The sequence below is a fragment of the Pyrus communis genome, chromosome 13, assembly GCF_041283825.1.
Source record: "Pyrus communis isolate YQ-2024b chromosome 13, ASM4128382v1, whole genome shotgun sequence".
Lineage (NCBI taxonomy): Eukaryota > Viridiplantae > Streptophyta > Magnoliopsida > Rosales > Rosaceae > Pyrus > Pyrus communis.
Genome location: NC_142577.1, coordinates 29,151,497 through 29,168,377, shown reverse-complemented (window position 1 = coordinate 29,168,377; position 16,881 = coordinate 29,151,497). Strand labels below are relative to the sequence as shown.

General features: G+C 38.5%; 3 protein-coding genes across 4 annotated transcripts; 2 read left to right on the top strand and 1 right to left on the bottom strand.

Annotated features, from left to right (window-relative positions):
- Nucleotides 1–556: 556 nt before the first annotated feature.
- LOC137736494 (LEAF RUST 10 DISEASE-RESISTANCE LOCUS RECEPTOR-LIKE PROTEIN KINASE-like 1.2) lies at nucleotides 557–8,022 on the top strand. 2 transcript variants are annotated; one of them, XM_088682683.1, is made up of 4 exons: nucleotides 557–1,386; nucleotides 5,971–6,003; nucleotides 6,270–6,518; nucleotides 6,650–8,022. In XM_088682683.1, the coding sequence occupies exons 1-4, from the start codon at nucleotides 609–611 to the stop codon at nucleotides 7,618–7,620; spliced, it is 2,031 nt and encodes a 676-aa protein (XP_088538809.1). In that variant the 5' UTR covers nucleotides 557–608; the 3' UTR covers nucleotides 7,621–8,022. The 2 variants fall into 2 exon arrangements, with proteins under 2 accessions (XP_088538809.1, XP_088538810.1); XM_088682684.1 differs by lacking the exon at nucleotides 557–1,386 and adding an exon at nucleotides 3,996–5,737.
- A 1,357-nt stretch (nucleotides 8,023–9,379) lies between these two features.
- On the top strand, nucleotides 9,380–10,157 carry LOC148692061 (uncharacterized). The gene has a single exon (XM_088682686.1). It carries the CDS (start codon nucleotides 9,512–9,514, stop codon nucleotides 9,974–9,976), a length of 465 nt encoding a protein of 154 aa, XP_088538812.1. The 5' UTR covers nucleotides 9,380–9,511; the 3' UTR covers nucleotides 9,977–10,157.
- A 313-nt stretch (nucleotides 10,158–10,470) lies between these two features.
- On the bottom strand, nucleotides 10,471–13,954 carry LOC137737620 (nicotinamide adenine dinucleotide transporter 2, mitochondrial). The gene is made up of 9 exons (XM_068477156.2): nucleotides 13,501–13,954; nucleotides 13,297–13,380; nucleotides 12,739–12,845; nucleotides 12,518–12,566; nucleotides 12,243–12,355; nucleotides 11,639–11,733; nucleotides 11,352–11,440; nucleotides 11,155–11,249; nucleotides 10,471–11,047 (listed from the first exon to the last, which is right to left on the bottom strand). The coding sequence occupies exons 1-9, from the start codon at nucleotides 13,577–13,579 to the stop codon at nucleotides 10,634–10,636; spliced, it is 1,125 nt and encodes a 374-aa protein (XP_068333257.1). The 5' UTR covers nucleotides 13,580–13,954; the 3' UTR covers nucleotides 10,471–10,633.
- Between the last annotated feature and the right edge of the window lie 2,927 nt (nucleotides 13,955–16,881).

Sequence of the window (16,881 nt, the reverse complement as noted above, 5' to 3'; positions counted from 1 at the left end):
CATAGAAAATTTCAAACGTTTATCAATAGTGTCCTACGATGAATTTCATCTATTTTACATCCGGAAGTTCTTCGATACTGTTGTTTTCCTAGGAGAATTGATGCAAATTGATGAATTTATTTCCTTAACAATGTCCCAAAGGAGAATTGGTGCAAATTGATGAATTTATTTCCTTAACAATGTCCCATGAAAAACGTGATCCAGTTCTCGTACAAAAGTTTTTCCCCATATGGAGGAGGAGAGGAGTTGAATTATGAGATTGGTCAAGTTGTGCGACTTTCATAGGCCCAATTAGGCAAAAATCTGGCTTGTATTCAAGAGTCTTAAGATGTGAGGCAGATTACATGAACATCCTTTCTTTGGCTAAAAAACTCTCTTTCAACCGTCATACGGCACCCAAGGACAATGTTCAAGTCAAACCTGTCCTCCTTCATAAATAATACGACTCAAAATTACTCTTTTATTATACTCATTAACTCCCTCTCTCTCTCCCTCTCTCTCTCTCTCTCCCTCTCTCTCCCCTCACCCCCCCCCCCAAAAAAAAAAAAACCCCACTCTCTCTGCATATTAAATTATCACCTCCACAGTTTCTGCCACAAAATTCCCAAATGAATCAAAACCTCTGCCTCTTCATCCTGATCTTCCTTCTCTCAGAAACCCCAGCATTTGCAGTGGACTTTTACTACCAAAACTGCAGCGTCCCGATAACTTGTGGCCGCCAAAAAATCAGCTACCCGTTCTACATCCAAGGCAGGCAACAAAATTTCTGCGGCTACCCTGGTTACCAGCTCTCCTGCCAGGGCGGCGCAGACGACGACGAAGAAGAAGCCTACCCACTTCTCCGGTTGTCTGGAGACGATTACATAATTCACAACATCAGTTACGAAAGCCAGACTCTTGTCGTCTCAAATGCTTTACTTTCGCACTACTTGGACAACTCTTCCTGCGCTAATCTCTCACTGATCCATAATTTAACGATCCCTAATGAACAGTTTGAGCTGGCTCCAAAGCAAGATCAGTTCTTTCTGCTCTACAACTGCAACCCTTCGTTTGTCGATTCTTTTCCAAAGTACAAGATTGGTTGTAATAACACTTCGGTTCTTGCTCTGCCTGGGCAGATATATCAGAAATTTGGACGTCTTGTGGAGGTTGAAAAGTGTGGATCGAGTGAGGTGGCGGTGGTGCATGGTGGAGGGTATGGGAATGATGAGGCGGCGGGAATGAAGGAAGTGTTGGGAAGAGGGTTTGAGATGAAATGGCTGGCTGCTGACTGCGGCCGCTGCCAGGGGAGTGGAGGGCTATGTGGGTTTAACTACACCACCCGCCATTTTAGGTGCCTCTGCCCCGATAGGACCCATTCTGTGAGCTGCAAGAAAGATGACGAAGGTTAGTCTCTCTCTCTCTCTCTGTTCACTCTTTTTTTCTCTCTTTTTTACATGAAATATGATTGTTAGATAATTACCACGCAGCATACATGATTTAGGCTAGTTCATTAACACAATATGTCGCTTTGTTACACTTGAATTCAAATTCACCTTTGTAGATTAGAGTAGTTTAGAATATCGTTTAATTTCAAAACGAAGATTTCTGGTACGGGATCATTGTCCCACTTGCCCAACTCTCCTGTGCAAATAGTTGAAAAATCGCATCCAGTCTAACTCCTACCATACATTAGATTTCAAAGGAAAAAAGGGCGGCTGCTGGCTGGACGGCTGAATATCGCCACCTCTAATCAAATACTAACGAAGAAGATCGTCCGTAAAGTCAAATCTGAACCTCTACATCGTCACGATTTAACGTGAAAAATATCCTTCACGATTACTTGTGATGAAAACTATATGAGATGCAAACAATAGGTATGCCCCCAAATTAAAAATGCTTTCTTCATGGGATATTTGTTAGCTCTAAGTAATTCTTTAGTCGCATAATCTTCCAGGATAAGATAATTTATTAGGGATTTAGAACCAGGTTGTTGATTACTACTCAGTCTGCAAGTCAACATAAACTTTGATTCATGAACAATGTCTTAATTCACGAACAAGTTAATAACGACATCATTATGTGTAAACAAAAAGGATTAACATAATGAAATGAGAACGCTAAGATGATGGTATTCCGAACCAATAGTACCATATCATGCATAAAACGTAAAATACATAGTGTCGTGTTGTTGGTCTAGGATGCTACGGTAAAAGGATGTAAGTAAATCCTAACAAGTTTAGACGCTCCAGTTGTAGTCACATTGAATAGCAATCCAACTAGAAGTTTGCTGGTTGTCGGTAATTTCTTTCCTCAACAGCCATTGTTGACTGAAACCTACCACTCTGCCAGTTGTTTGTTGCCACTGCCTCTGTCGTTGGAGATGATCAGTGTTCATCTTAATCCCACCCTCCAGAACATGAAAAATCATATTATCATCATTGTTCTGGAGACAAAATGTACACAATAAACGCGTGGAAGCCGCATTAAGTTGGGCCAACTAGTGTGATTTGTGGTTGCACTTTCAGCCCATAAATTTTGGCCACGGAGGTCGCTAGAGTCGTAGAGCATTGCGTTTTGTGAGTGCAACACTTGACCCAACGTGCGCACTGTGCATTCTGATGCTGCACCAGTAGTCCAATACTACTGGATTGTCAAGTCGGACATGACTTGGCCAAAACAACTAAACCAGTTGTGTTACTATTAATCGTTTTAGTCTATCAAGCTTATGCTATGTATAAGCTATGCCTTGATTCAGTAAAATCAACCTAAGGCACGCAAGCACTTGTAGTTCACGATTTTGAACTGAAGCTCTCGTTTGGTGGCTAAGATTGGATTGGTTAATTACAATTTAATGTGTATTCAATAAAGGGATGGACGTCAATTTTAAAATTGCATCCAAGTTGATAGTAGAAGTTGGATTTTTTTTTTAATTGAAATGATAGTGGATTTCATTGGTATTGTAGTAAAAGGGCGGCAATAGCTAACTTAATGTGAATTACAGTCCTCAAACATTAAATTTAGAATAAAGATCGGAAGAGAGTCCAACCAAGCACAAGGGGATTTGACGTATGACCGTACCGAGCAAGGCGATGGGCTACTTCGTTAGCTTGGCGGCAGACTTGGGTACATCTAACCTTACAGCAACTCCGTTGGTGCTCGACCTGCCCAGTATGTGGGTTGAATATCCCCCAACCTAAAAAATTCATCTTCACTGGTCCAAACTCATTGAGGCAATTGGAGCATGGGTGGCAACTAGTTGGGCTTCCCTGCCAATTCAAGCCCGGGCTGCGTCTGCAGGCAGTGGCCTACGTCATAGATGATGTCATGCAGTTGACAGAATGGGTCCACCCACCAAGCCCAAGGCCTCGCCCTCTGTCGTTGGATTTATATCGGTCTTCTCATCTAGACCGTTGGATTTCCAACGTTAAACAAATGAAAACTATAGGTTGTGTCACGTGGCACAATCTGGTGTATCTGATTTTTTTTTTTTTAAAAAAAAAAAATTGGAAATCAGCAACTATAATTGATCCAGAGGTAGAAAAAATTACCAAAAAATTCCAAAAGAATTGCAAATCTTTGTATTTAAAATTCAATCGCAAGTGGTCATTTATTACAGTGGTGGAAAGAAGTTGAGTTATTGCATGACGGCGTGACTTCGAATCTTGTTGGTTGCTAACCTAACATATAATCTAACAAAATTTATCGTTTGAAAAAAAATTTTTTTTTTAACAAAATCTATCGTTTGAAAAAAAGTTTTTTTTATTTTAACAAGCGATATTATCTACAATAAGGGAGATGAAATAGGTTTAGTCTCACAATGGATTAACAATAATGTGCTTCAAATTCGCCTTTGGCGAGAATCAAACGTAAGACATCTCACTTACAAATAAAAAGGAACATCATTAGACTGTAGTTAAATATGGAGTTTTACTGTTTTAGTTGAAAATTTACGTTTGTGAACAGTAAACGGTGGATTTGCTCTTAGTGATCAATGGAAGCTACCATTTCATATCCTCCACAAGTTAGTCCAATTGGAGATGAACTGGGCAGAGGAAATTCAAAGCCCCAATAATCCAAAAATCAGTCTGCTTTAAAGCTAAAATCCTGCCGTTGATTCCTTTCTAAGTTCCGCTAATCATGTTCGTACGAAGGCAAGGATAAAACTTACGATCAGAATCTCCCTATATCGAACAACCAACAAAACCCATCACAATCGCCGGAAACCAGAATCTCCCTATATCGAAGAAATCACAGGCAAGAGACTAAGACGCATGAAGACTCAACGCGCTTTTCGGATTCAACACTCTTGAAGAATGGATGAAAGACAGAGTAGATAACAAAACCCAGAAAGTCGTGGTTACTTCCGTAGCCAGTGCGCCAACCATCAAGACTAACACCACAAGTCTTCGGGAAGGTATTATGGATACGTTTTTCTCTCTTGTCCCGTCTCCTACTTACACCATCAAGACCGCTAAAGAAAACGACAGCCACAAACGACCAAATTTGTCTTGATGTTTTACTAAATTAAATTCCAACGTCAGAACTAGGATATACTTTTCAGCTATGGATCCATTCAGCGTTCACACGAATAAGTAGACCCGAAAGCCAGACGGGCCGGACACGAAAGATCAATCACGTTTCACGGAGCTACGAGTGAACACTGAACAGTCGATTCTTTCCGTAATATGTGTGGTTCAGAGGAGTTTTGAGGATTTTTGAATAGAATCATCGTGACGAGAATGGTTGAAGAGTCGAGGGGTCAAAGTCTTTCTGGTGCTGGTCATTGGGGAAGTTGGGAAGGAAAATCCCTAATAGGCCACGGAAGTCTTTAAGCCGACCAATCAAACTGTGTATCCTGCAACTTTTTTACATGGTTAGTTTCCACAAGTCTTCCGTCTCCTAATTTCCAAGTCAACTGGCGTGTTAAACAGCCAATTTCCTTAATATATTGCATACAAAGAATTCTGAACCTCTAAACAATTCAACACTCTTGTTCTGAAGAGGAGGAGTAGATTTTGTTATTGTTATTCCCTTGCGGCGCTTTCTTCTTGTTGATCAGCTGGGAATCTTCGGATGGCTCCGGTGGCTTTGTTCATTCTCTCCGTTCTTGCTCACCTTGTGGTTCAGCACTCTGCTCAATATTCAGAAGCGGAACCCTCCAAACGTTGTCCGGAGCACTTCTGCGACTCAGCAGGCTACATCATCTTCCCCTTTAAAAGCGTGGGAGATCATCCTGATTGTGGATTGTTCACAGTCAATTGTTCAGACCCCCAACGGCCAAAAATCCAATGGAAAGAGGAAGGATACTGGCATGAATTCAAAGGCTTTTTAGATTCACCTTCGATTTCTATCAAAGACACAGACCTTGCCGACCGCTTAGGAAAGGATTGCGATGATGAAGTTTTCGACGACTTGAGTCTTCCCAGCGCTTCTCAAATCCGTAAAGTACCATTAGTCACACACAATCTGACTCTTTTCAAATGCAACACCACCTTGGACAAAAATTCTTACCCACCTCGTAATTATGGCTGCAGCAATGCTAACCATACTTATTATACCGCTTCATTTAGCAGTAGTTTACCCAACGCCCAGCCGCCAGGGTGTGCAACCATTCAGGTCCCCATGCGTCCGTTTCATCCCAAGACGTTCTCATCATTGACTGCTGAATTTAAGCTATCAACACCACAATGTTTTCAATGTATTGAAAGCAAAGGTGAATGCCTGTTGGAAGAGGAAAAATTTAAATGCGCCAAAGGTATATGCATTTACTTGACCTTTCTTTCTTTCTCTGACGTGCGCTAATCCGATTCCTTTCTTTAAAGGATATAACTCTTGGAAACAGCAAACAGTTTATTGAAACACACAAGTATTAAATGATTGTTATGTATGCATTAGCCTCTTCTTTTTTTCGAATGGTAACATTATTTATGCCACTTCCATCTTCTGTGATTTAGCTAACAGCAGTTTTCTTTGCAATTCATGTTGCAGGAGATAAGTGGTTGAAATTGAAGCTAGGACTAGGTAAGATTGATATCTCCGCATTTAAATATCTAATTGATATGGATACTCATCTAGGACAAGCGATAGAACCAAGGGACGGAAATCAATCATTCCCCAATAGCTCTGGATTAATTTTCCAATAATCATGGGAATGTGCAAGCATTTAAACACGTTGCCAAAGTCAATTGATTGCTCTGCGTAACATACCTTCGATCAAATTTAGCTCTCCCTTAAGCACCCCCAGTATAAACTACATTTTAACTGTCTCTCTCACTTGTATTCTGTAGGAATTGGCCTTGGATTTCCAGCACTTCTTGCAATATGCGGGTTTCTTCTGTTGCTTTACAAGAAAAAACGCTCTTCACTCTTCCTCTCAAGGAACATTTCTTCTCAGCCATACACAAATTCCGACATAGAAGGGGGCGGCGCCTACTGTGGTGTCCCGGTCTTCAGCTACAGTGAACTCGATGAGGCCACAAACCACTTTGATAGCGAAAACGAACTTGGAGATGGAGGTTTTGGAACCGTCTACTATGGTAAGAGCTAATCTTCTATGTATGTGTTAATTTCCGAAAAAATGAAAGAAATCATTTACATTAGGCAAGTAAAGAGGAAGTTAAGTTGCATAGTATCTGCGGCAGCTTACTCTTTGATCAATCCGATATAGGAAAACTCAAAGATGGTCGGGAAGTTGCAGTCAAGCGCTTATATGAGCACAATTACAAACGCGTTGAACAGTTCCTAAATGAAATTGAAATCCTCACCCGTCTGCGCCACAGAAACTTAGTCACCCTTTATGGCTGCACCTCACGCCGCAGCCGTGGACTCCTCCTTGTCTACGAATACATTTCCAATGGAACCGTTGCTGATCATCTCCACGGAGACAGAGCAGACCCTGGCTCGCTCGCTTGGCCTATACGTATGAGCATCGCCATAGAAACCGCCAACGCATTGTCCTACCTCCATGCTTCTGAAATTGTACATCGCGATGTGAAGACTAATAACATTCTGCTCGATGACAATTTCTGCGTTAAAGTTGCAGATTTTGGGCTCTCCCGGCTCTTCCCCTTAGATGTCACACATGTCTCAACCGCTCCACAAGGGACACCGGGTTACGTTGATCCAGAGTATCACGAGTGTTACCAGCTAACTAGCAAGAGTGACGTTTATAGTTTTGGAGTTGTTCTCATCGAGCTCATATCATCTCTTCCGGCAGTTGATATAATGAGGCACAGGCACGAAATTAATCTGGCTAACTTAGCCATAAGCAAAATTCAGAAAGGTTTGTTCAACGAGTTGGTAGATCAGCGTCTCGGGTTCGAATCTGATGGTGAAGTTAGAAGGATGATCATTGCAGTGGCAGAGTTGGCTTTTCAATGCTTGCAGCAGGACAACAACGTGAGGCCTACCATGAATGAGGTTTTGGAGGCTTTGAAAATGATCGAAAGCGGGAGTTATGGCCCTGAGAATTTAAAGCCGGAACTGGACAGTGAGAGTGTGAAAACGAGTGTACAGCCGCCAGCTTCGCCGGATGGTGATGAGATCGGGCTGTTGAACATGAGACCTCCGCATTCGCCGGTTTCCGTCACGCAAAAATGGCCCAGCACTAGGTCTACTTCACCTAATGCTAGTGCGTGACAGTTCTTTTTTGTGTGTGTTACATTTCAGTATAAAGAACATATATGAATGCATTTCAGATTTGATTAGGTGGGTGGAGGTTTATTTGCCACTCATCTCCTTGCTTTGTTAAAACGCCAAGCCAATAACACCCCCTGTTTTGCAAGGGTCGAGAGGGAAGAGCATTTGTCGTACACAACTTTAACCTTCCTTTGCAAAGAGGCTGTTTCTACGATTCGAACTCGTGACGTTTCGAACACAAAAGAGCAACATTTTCGTTGTACCAAGGCTCGCCATCATTGAAAAACACATCTAATTAGTAATGCTAGGTAAAAGCTTGAGGGATTTGTACATATTATATGGAGACATTGTTATTAATATTTTACACATATAGTTTTGATCCTGTATCGTTTTGGCTCTTCATACTTGTTTGATGTCTCTGTCTTTTTTCTTTTATTATTTTCTGCTTCTTCTGATATTGTTTATTAACCAAGTTTGGATTGTATGACATGATCAAACACCTCCTTTACAGGAAAATAAAACCGACATAAACGACAAAAGGTTTTACATTTATAGAATTCTAAATTACTCTAATTTATTTAAAAAGAGTTCAAACTTAAGTATTCTGGCCTATACTATGTCTGTAACCATGTTAAAATATTAGAACCACTATTTCATCAATCATTTATAATAAAATAACACTTCTAAAATCGGATTTTTCAGATTTTTATTTTTTTATTTATTTATTTATTTATTTTTTTGGAAAACTTTTCAGATGTTTGTTTGGTAAAAAGGAATCACATTGTGGTACTGACAACATTGTTGTTCTTGTTCAAGAACCTAGTGTGCAGGCTACAGCCTAGAAAATTGAATTAGAACTGCGGGCCACCTAACTTGCCGGCTAGTTAGATAGTGTGTGTGTTATATATATATATATATATATATATATATATTCACATATATATATATATATATATCGCTGACATGTATTTTAATTTTCTTATATGATAAAGTTTGCGAGTAATATAGTTACAATGTCTTTACTAATAGACCAAGATTCTTTTTTAAGATTAGAAGGTTGAGCCTTCTGAGCAAATCACATAAACTATTGATTTTTCATCTAACGGCTATAAATGAGGAATTTTTTTAAAATTATAATAATTATAATTATTAAATTAAAAATCAATGATCCATTTGCTCAAAAGACTCAACTTCTTAAGCTGAGAAGAGGACCCTGATCCTTTACCAATCTCCTATTGTCTGACCTTTCAATCTTCTTCAGTCAAAGTATGAGGTGGTGTCGCCTCTTTTTCAGAACCCTATGTAGAATTTCAGATTTTGGATTCAGCACCTTTGGAATTTCACTTGGAAAGGCACCCACTTTCTCTCTCTTTTTTGAATTTGTGAAAAAAGAGAAAATTACCAATCATTATTTGGTCTAATTTATTATTGAGAGATTTTTTTACTCTATCAGAACACGAGACGTCAGATTATATATTATTACATAATTAAAAGAAAGTTTATTATTCAAATGTTTACCTAATTGTGTAATGATATGTGTTGTATCGTCATGTGTTTTGAATAGAAAAATTTATCTAATTTATTGAGAAAAATAATAAGGAAACCATCCCTAAATTTATTGAGAAAAATTTAACACAATATTTTATAATTTTGGCATGAAATTAATGTTAAACGTTTTAGAGATGCCATAAAGAGTCTTATCTAAAATTAGAGAGTGTACTTAGCATTAATAAAAAAAGTGTGTATATAAAAGATGCATCCACTTCCCAACATATCCTTTTCTCCATTTCACAAGCAATCAATTGTGTCTCAGTCTCTCCCCTGCAATCATTCTCCAATTTAAATTCAAATATTCACCCCAAAATTTACATGTATATATTGAGAGAGAGGAATGGGAGTTAGCAGCAGCAACAGACCTCAAATCCAGAAGATGGGGACTTTACAGAAATTCAAGCTCCTCGCCACGCAGTGCGGCGTGGCCCAGAGCCCGACGCGAAGCCCGCGGACGAGCCCGTTGATCCAGTTCCGCCGCCGCAAACCCACCTTGCTGATGCTCCTGACCCGGAGCAGCAGTCGCCGCAGTGACCCGCCGGTTCCGATGCCGCTACCGGAGAATATTCCGCCCCAGAGGAACAGTCTGAAGGACCTGTTCGTGTCGTCGCCGCCATTTGAGTTGAACGACCGGGGGAAGGCGGAGAGTGAGAGAGATAAGCGGGCAGAGTTGGGTAGTTTGTTGGTAGGTAAAGAAATTGGTGGAGTTGGACCGGGCTCCCCTAGGCCGGCCTGGACCGGTTTTCGTTACAAGTCGTTACTGAGAAGGGCTTGGCGCCCTGTGCTCGTCACTATTCCCGAGTAAATTAATTAAATAATTTAATCTTCATAAAATATTATTAGAGTATTTTTTGTACGTTATGTGATCGGCCATCTCTCATGATATACCCCGATACAAATCGATCTTGTATTGCATTGCATAATTTGTAGCTACCGGCGTTGGACTCGTAGTTACAAGCATTATCATACATTCGACTTTATGATTTCGTTTCAATTCTCCTTTTTTTCGTGTCATTATCGTTTGTATTAAAAAATATTTGAACTTGTGAGAAACTGGAACCTCTTGCAATATAGGCAAAAGAAATAGAGCTATTTGAATAGATACAACTTCCGAAATGAAGAGGTCGTAACAAGAATTGGAGGGATCCACCGAAGACGATCCTTCCCTTGTTTCGAAAGAAAAAGAGGTTCGGGACAAAATCGATGAAATTTCATTCATTCGTGACCATGCACGCCATTACCATTATTTCGAGGTTCTTTTCTAAAGTTAAAGTGGCTAAAGAGACCCAGGACCATGAATGTTGGGAGAACAGTTTACACTACACATGCTAAAGCAACTCTTCCCTTTGGGAAAAAGAAAGGTTACAAAGAAGGGCTCGATGATTTCGAAGGGACTTTTTTCATCTATTTTGTTATTTAATTCAATTATTACAGAAAAATTTCTTGCAATCAAAAGGTAAATTCATAAAAAGGGTGGAGTCCTTCCATGTCTTGCCGCTAGCGGCTCTTTGGTTCCAAGAGGAATTGGAGTCTGATTTGTTTGGGCTTGTGATTGCCGCAACGCAGAGTCGTTCCCCTCTCTCTCGGTACCTCCATTTCCCTGCTGAGGTTCGGCATGGCCAACAGACTTAGGGTGGCCTTCTGAATGCTCGTTTTCTGGAAGTACAACCCTCCGCAAGAACCTATCTATCATCTCGTAACTGGTAAATGTAATAACGGCAGAAGGAGTGGTTCTTATTAGATTAGTAGCACAACCATTATAGAATCCACGAAGGCCTTCCTTTTGGAACACCTTCTTTATGCAGTCAATTACTCCTGCATACTGGGTTCCAATGTGTCTGGCCTGCCCTTGCTCTTGCAGCCTCGAGCGCACAACCTGGAGATAATTGATTCAGTCAGGACGACAAAATAAAATATGAGATAGTTAGAGAGAGCAGTCATCCAAGCCCCAGTCTGTTTACTGAGAAGTCCAGCTGAACATACCTCGTGAGGGTATGTTATTACAGAAGCGATTACTTTTGATACTGATGAGGCAAAGGCAACCCTACTAGGGTGTAACTTATCAACTGTTGTATTATCTGAAAAGTTAAATTTATGGGGTCAGATATAACTAATTAATTAAAAAACACTGAATTTTCAAGTTAAACAGTTCATCAAAGAAGTAAACAAATAACATTTACCCCTTTTTGCCATGAAAGACTTTATCTTTTCATAAGCAGGAAATTGAATTGCAACATGACTTACTCCAGCCAAAGAAGGCAAGATCCCACTGTTTGAAACCACACATGCAACCAAAAAGGTATCATTAAGGGAAACTACGCGAATAAATTTTATTCTAATCAATGGAGCGGACTTCCTTCACTGAATGGAAAGAAAAAAAATTTTGATTAGTAGTAAAGCAACATCAAATATAAAATTCCCAGTTTAGTGTCATATCCACATAATGCAACTTGGAAAGAAAAATGACCTATATAAACCTCGTAAGCCTTCCTCAGTTGTAATCCTTGAGAAAGCAGATCTCATGCTTTTGTAAGGAATCACACCAGGCCTCATTCCTTGTGTCTAAATGAAGATGGTCAAGAAGAATATATCAATGTATAAAAATGACAAAATGTTCAAACTAGCAAAATTAACCAGTGCAAAGTCCTTGAATTTCTAATCCATGACGGTTGAGTTTAATCCAGAAGCTAACATGTAATTATGTGGAAGAGATTCATTAGCCTAGTTAGACATTGGTTAAGCATCAACCGAAGAATAAAATATGCCCGGAACCATAAGCACTAAAGGACCATCTCTAGCAAATATGCGTCTGCATAGTTGAACTATTACTATCTTTTATTCCCAATTTTTCATAGTTTACTCTCCTGACATCTCAAGTCGAGGACATGATAATTACAGAGAGTTTGTGTCGCTTCCAAAAAAAAAAAAAACAACAATGTTTCCAGTCCCAGTCCAACAGAATGCCACAAAATAACAGTCATTGTGAATGGCTCCGAGGTATCCAATGTGCTACAGAAAGCAATAAAATGAAAATCTTAAATGAATTACAAACATAAAAACAGTAAACTTACTTGAAGTCTGGTCTTAACAACCCACAATGGATTTGTTGAAATGGCTGTGGCTGCCCCGGCACCAGCAGCAGCAATCATATTTTCACCGATTGTGAGTTCTCCGCTGCCATGAACTACAGAATGACCATAGTGAATGTTTAAAAACTAACTGAATACTATTATATATTACCCAATGCTCTAAACTAAACAAAGAATATGGGAATACTATGCATTTCACAAGAAATAATTAGAGACAAACACAAACTTTTAAGTAAGCCACATTTGGAAAAACCAACCATGAGAGTGGAGTAGGCCTTTGAGTTGCTCATAAACTGTGAAGTACACCTGCATACGAACAGAGTACATATGGCACCAGGAAAATTATACAAGCACACAGGAAAAAAAGTTCCATGTCATCTGACCAAGGGCCCCAAAATCTTTGTGAACTCAAGTTTCTACAAGATAAGGGCTCCCAAAGATATGATTCACAATATAAGGCAACAAAAGTAATACTCACTGCCCAATTTGGAAGTAGCGCTAGAATTGTAGGCGAAAGGCCCCGGTACATCCCCTTCACACCTTCCGTCTTTAATATTTTCTGTAGGCTCGTGACAATGATACTACCTGATCATAGGCCAAAAGGAAAACAAAGAAGAACAGTCATACTGATATGTATAAGTATGAAACATATATACTACAAACAAATCGACTGGAAATTATCCTCGAAATGGCGATGAGCCAAATAAAAACTTTAATAAGACAAACACAAAGCCACCTCAAGCCAGTTCACCAAATAACAAGAAATGTGGCATACATCTGGTCAATGCATATTTTCTCATATATACGAACACACTAGAGTTCACAAAACTGAAGCTTTAATCCGACTACGATTCCTTTCCCCCTAAACATGTGCTCCCATAGTCCCAGTGAATCTAATATCGTCAAAAATCGATACTTGCAATCGATAAGTTCCTCAAAATAAATAAAAACACAGAATTGCATCCCAATATTGATAAACAAACCAGAATTTGTTCAAGGGAATAATAAAGCTTCGACTCGGAAAATTGAAGAATACCTCTCTGACCAGAAGGCATGCCATGGACCTGCAGCCTAGTCTTGATGACATCCAAGGGGCATACAAACGTAGCCGCCATAGCACCTGCAAAGCTTACGGTTCAATCAATTTGCAATAAATTCATCAGATTTGCAAATGCGTGCCCAAATGAACGAAACCCTAGAAATGGGAATCGCAGAAGAGCAAAGGAGGAAGATAACTGACCAGCGGAGGCGCCAGCACCGGCGTGGCAGATGACATCTCTGATAGATTGGCGATCGGAATGTTCGGCCACAACACCCATCGTCGTCGAAGCCCTCTCCAGCCGCTCTCTAGAGCTGCTTCTTCAAACTCAAATCAACGGTAATTTTCATGGCCAGTCGCGGTGTGTGTACGTATATATACTGATTTGATAGAGGGGGAGAGATTTGGGGCCGGAAGTTCTAAGGACTGTTGAGAGTCAGTATTCTGAAGCTACGACGCCGTCGTCGTCGCCGCCTGACTTGTTTGAAGGGGGTTAAGTGGTGAAAAATGACGTGTCAGGTACGCAGAGCTCAGCTTCGGATTTGGAATTTGGAAAGGGTAAATGACCCGGAGACGGAATCCGTCGAGGAAAGGAAACTAGAAAACTAGCAAAACGGCTATTTTCTTTCTCGGATAGGTAAATTTCTGGCCAATAGTATAAGTGGGAGGGTGCAGGTTATCGATTATTTAGATCAAATTTTGAAAATAAAAATATGGCGTGGTTATTAATAATTGAATTATTATTTATATTGATGTATCTGATGGTTTGAAAATTTGGTTTAAAAAATTGATTTACCTAACATTACTCTTTAATTAAACTCAATTTCTATCTAATAGGCATGAATGTGATACACATTTTATGACCACTCAACCGTCATCACTACAGTTTGATAGTATTTATCTAGTGAATTTTAAGTTTGGTTGTTAATTGAGTACGTGAGATCAAATTATTATAGATAATTCACTGTTTGGTTTAAGTTAAATCGTAGTATTAAAAAAAAAAGTATATTTCATGAATTTCTTCAATTTACTTTTTGTTTTTGAATTTTGAGATATTACTTATTTATTCAACTGGTACTCTAATTTAATCTATATGCGTATAAAGAGATTATTTTTGTTAGCTTATGATATTTTATGACTATTATAAGGGGAACTTTAACTAAGACCATCTCCAATGGTTGGGCTAAAAGTCAAAATTTTTAGCCCAAAAACAGCTTTTCTACTTCAACCATTCTACCCTAAAATTTTAGCCCGGGATTATTAAAGAATGAATTTAGGTCTTTTTTTTGTTAAATTAATTTTAAAAAAAATATATGTAGACTATCGTAAATTAATTTTATGAACATTTTAATCTAAAAAAATTTAAATTCCGATAAATATTGGGTAGAGTCCACCCCGATTTCTGGGCTAAATTTCGGGGGGAATTTGGCATTGGTTTAGCATTTAGCATTTAGCTCAAAATTTCCCCTTGGGTTGGAGTACGTTTGGGGGGAAATTTTGGGGGGTAATTTGGCTTTTAGCCCACCATTGGGGGGTAAAAGCTCTGAGTATTATTCACTTTAACGAAAAACCACATTTTTACATTAAAAAGTCAATCATGATACTATTCACTTTACCTTTTATTTTGTCTTTATTTTTAAAACTCAAAGTTTTCAAGTCATTTTCATTAGTTTTCCTTATTATAACCCTTAAATGTCAAAGAGTTTAAAATTTTAATTTAAAATCAAGGGCATTAATGTAATTCAATTCCAATTTTAGATTCTCCTCACATTTCCCTACATATGCACAGCATTTGTAGAGTTTGCTAGTGTAAATTTATGAAAACAAAATTTCGATTTCAAGTACATAAATGTCTATATTTTTTTGCTCGACGTAAAGTTTACATTACTTTAACCAACTTAATTTCACCTAAATTTATCCTTAGTTTTAAAATTTGTGATATGAACGACAAATATGCAAAAGTTTGTTTTGTTTTTATATGCTGAGGTAGCCAATGATGGATTTCATAGCTTGACAAATTCTTGTGTACTGATATTGGCCTGCTTTACGAGGAGAGAGTGTTCAATTAGAAATTTTTCAATTCGTTGAAAATTGGATTGAATACATAAAGTGTTATAATACAAATAATTGAGATTTTATGTTTCAACTATTAGTATTATGATATTTATTGTATCAAGTCGTATTCTTGACAAACTGAAAATTCTCTCGGATCAACTAACTATCTCAATTAAAAAAAAAAAAAAAAAAGTGACTTTCCGACGAACAAAAAAACTGATTTTGATTTGATAATGCCACATTTTTTCTGAACATTATAACAAGAAGCTTGTTAGGCTTTTATTCTTCGCATGGGTCCAAAGTCGTAAAGTCAGAGAGGCCCAACTAAATATGGTCTGCCATTCAAAAGGTTTAAAGAATTGGGCCCAAAAAAAGAGCATGCCAAAAGCCTAGAAACAGAGACTGGTCACTGAAGCACCTTTGGCAAATTACCTTCACCAAAGAGCATTTATGCTAAATTTACACAAGATTAGGAGAACAACTTAACAATGTTGACATAGCGTTTCTGTGTCAATCGTACAATTTTATATAAAAATACTCAATAATTATATTAGCTTATTAGTACGAGACGCCACAATTACAGTGTTCGAATTTCTTGTCAATCATACAGGAAATTAGACAATAATGAGAGTTAAGAGGAAAAGTAAAGGTTTTGGTTAAGTGGGCTTAAAACCATCTCATACAAAATCCCCTACCGGACAAGTTCACTTCTGGGGGTATCTTTCAGCGAAGATATCATGATTTCGGGGGCCCAGGCGGGTACGCAGTGGCTTTCTGACTATCTTATGTGGGGACGAGCGAATTTGGATCCACGTCGGATCCTCGCTAGATCTTTTTTATGAGGATCCTGTGGCGAGAATTCTGAAGATTCATAAATCATATTTATTTATCGTATATCGTACGATCAGAAATAATTTTAAATAATTTTATTTAAAATTAAATATAAACAGTATCTGACCAAAACTAATAGAAATATTTAATGAACAGACACGATTTAATTATCAAGATCCTCATAAAAAAAAATTCGGAATAAATCCTGTTGGGGGACGAGCATGGCTGTAGGGCCAGATAGGCCCATTCTCCCAGCCTGTACTTGCCCAGTTCCTCAAAACCAAAAAAATATTTTCTATTTTTAATTTGGTATCAAATACCAAAAGGCAGAACAGTATGTGAATGTGGACGATGGATCGGAGGCACCAACTGGAAAATACCCAAATCTCAGTTGGGTAAGAGTTTGTTGAAGACACCTATATATACAAGTTGGGGAATATTCTAATGCGTGGTTAATTTGAAAGACAGTTGAAGTTTCAATTCATACTTACGAAATTTATTCTTCTTCTAATAAAGAAGGAAACGGCATAAAGAAAATTTTCGATAAGATTGTTTGACTATGAATATTTTTACACTAAATAAGATTTATGTGAGTTTATATAAGACTAAAATATATAAAGTTTCATGCATTTGCGGAAGTACTCTACGAGGCTACGAACAACGTGATCGGAAATGCTTACTATAAGTTTTTCTTCC

Bases quoted from the DNA above. Each gene is read 5' to 3' on its own strand.
- LOC137736494 (XM_088682683.1), top strand. From the start codon at position 609: ATGAATCAAAACCTCTGCCTCTTCATCCTGATCTTCCTTCTCTCAGAA. The intron at 6,004-6,269 runs GTAAGATTGATA...TGTATTCTGTAG, and splicing joins GAAATTGAAGCTAGGACTAG to GAATTGGCCTTGGATTTCCA. The intron at 6,519-6,649 runs GTAAGAGCTAAT...AATCCGATATAG, and splicing joins TTTTGGAACCGTCTACTATG to GAAAACTCAAAGATGGTCGG.
- LOC148692061 (XM_088682686.1), top strand. From the start codon at position 9,512: ATGGGAGTTAGCAGCAGCAACAGACCTCAAATCCAGAAGATGGGGACT.
- LOC137737620 (XM_068477156.2), bottom strand. From the start codon at position 13,579: ATGGGTGTTGTGGCCGAACATTCCGATCGCCAATCTATCAGAGATGTC. The intron at 12,846-13,296 runs GTATTCTTCAAT...GCCTATGATCAG, and splicing joins CATGCCTTCTGGTCAGAGAG to GTAGTATCATTGTCACGAGC. The intron at 11,734-12,242 runs GTAAGTTTACTG...ATCTTCATTTAG, and splicing joins TTGTTAAGACCAGACTTCAA to ACACAAGGAATGAGGCCTGG.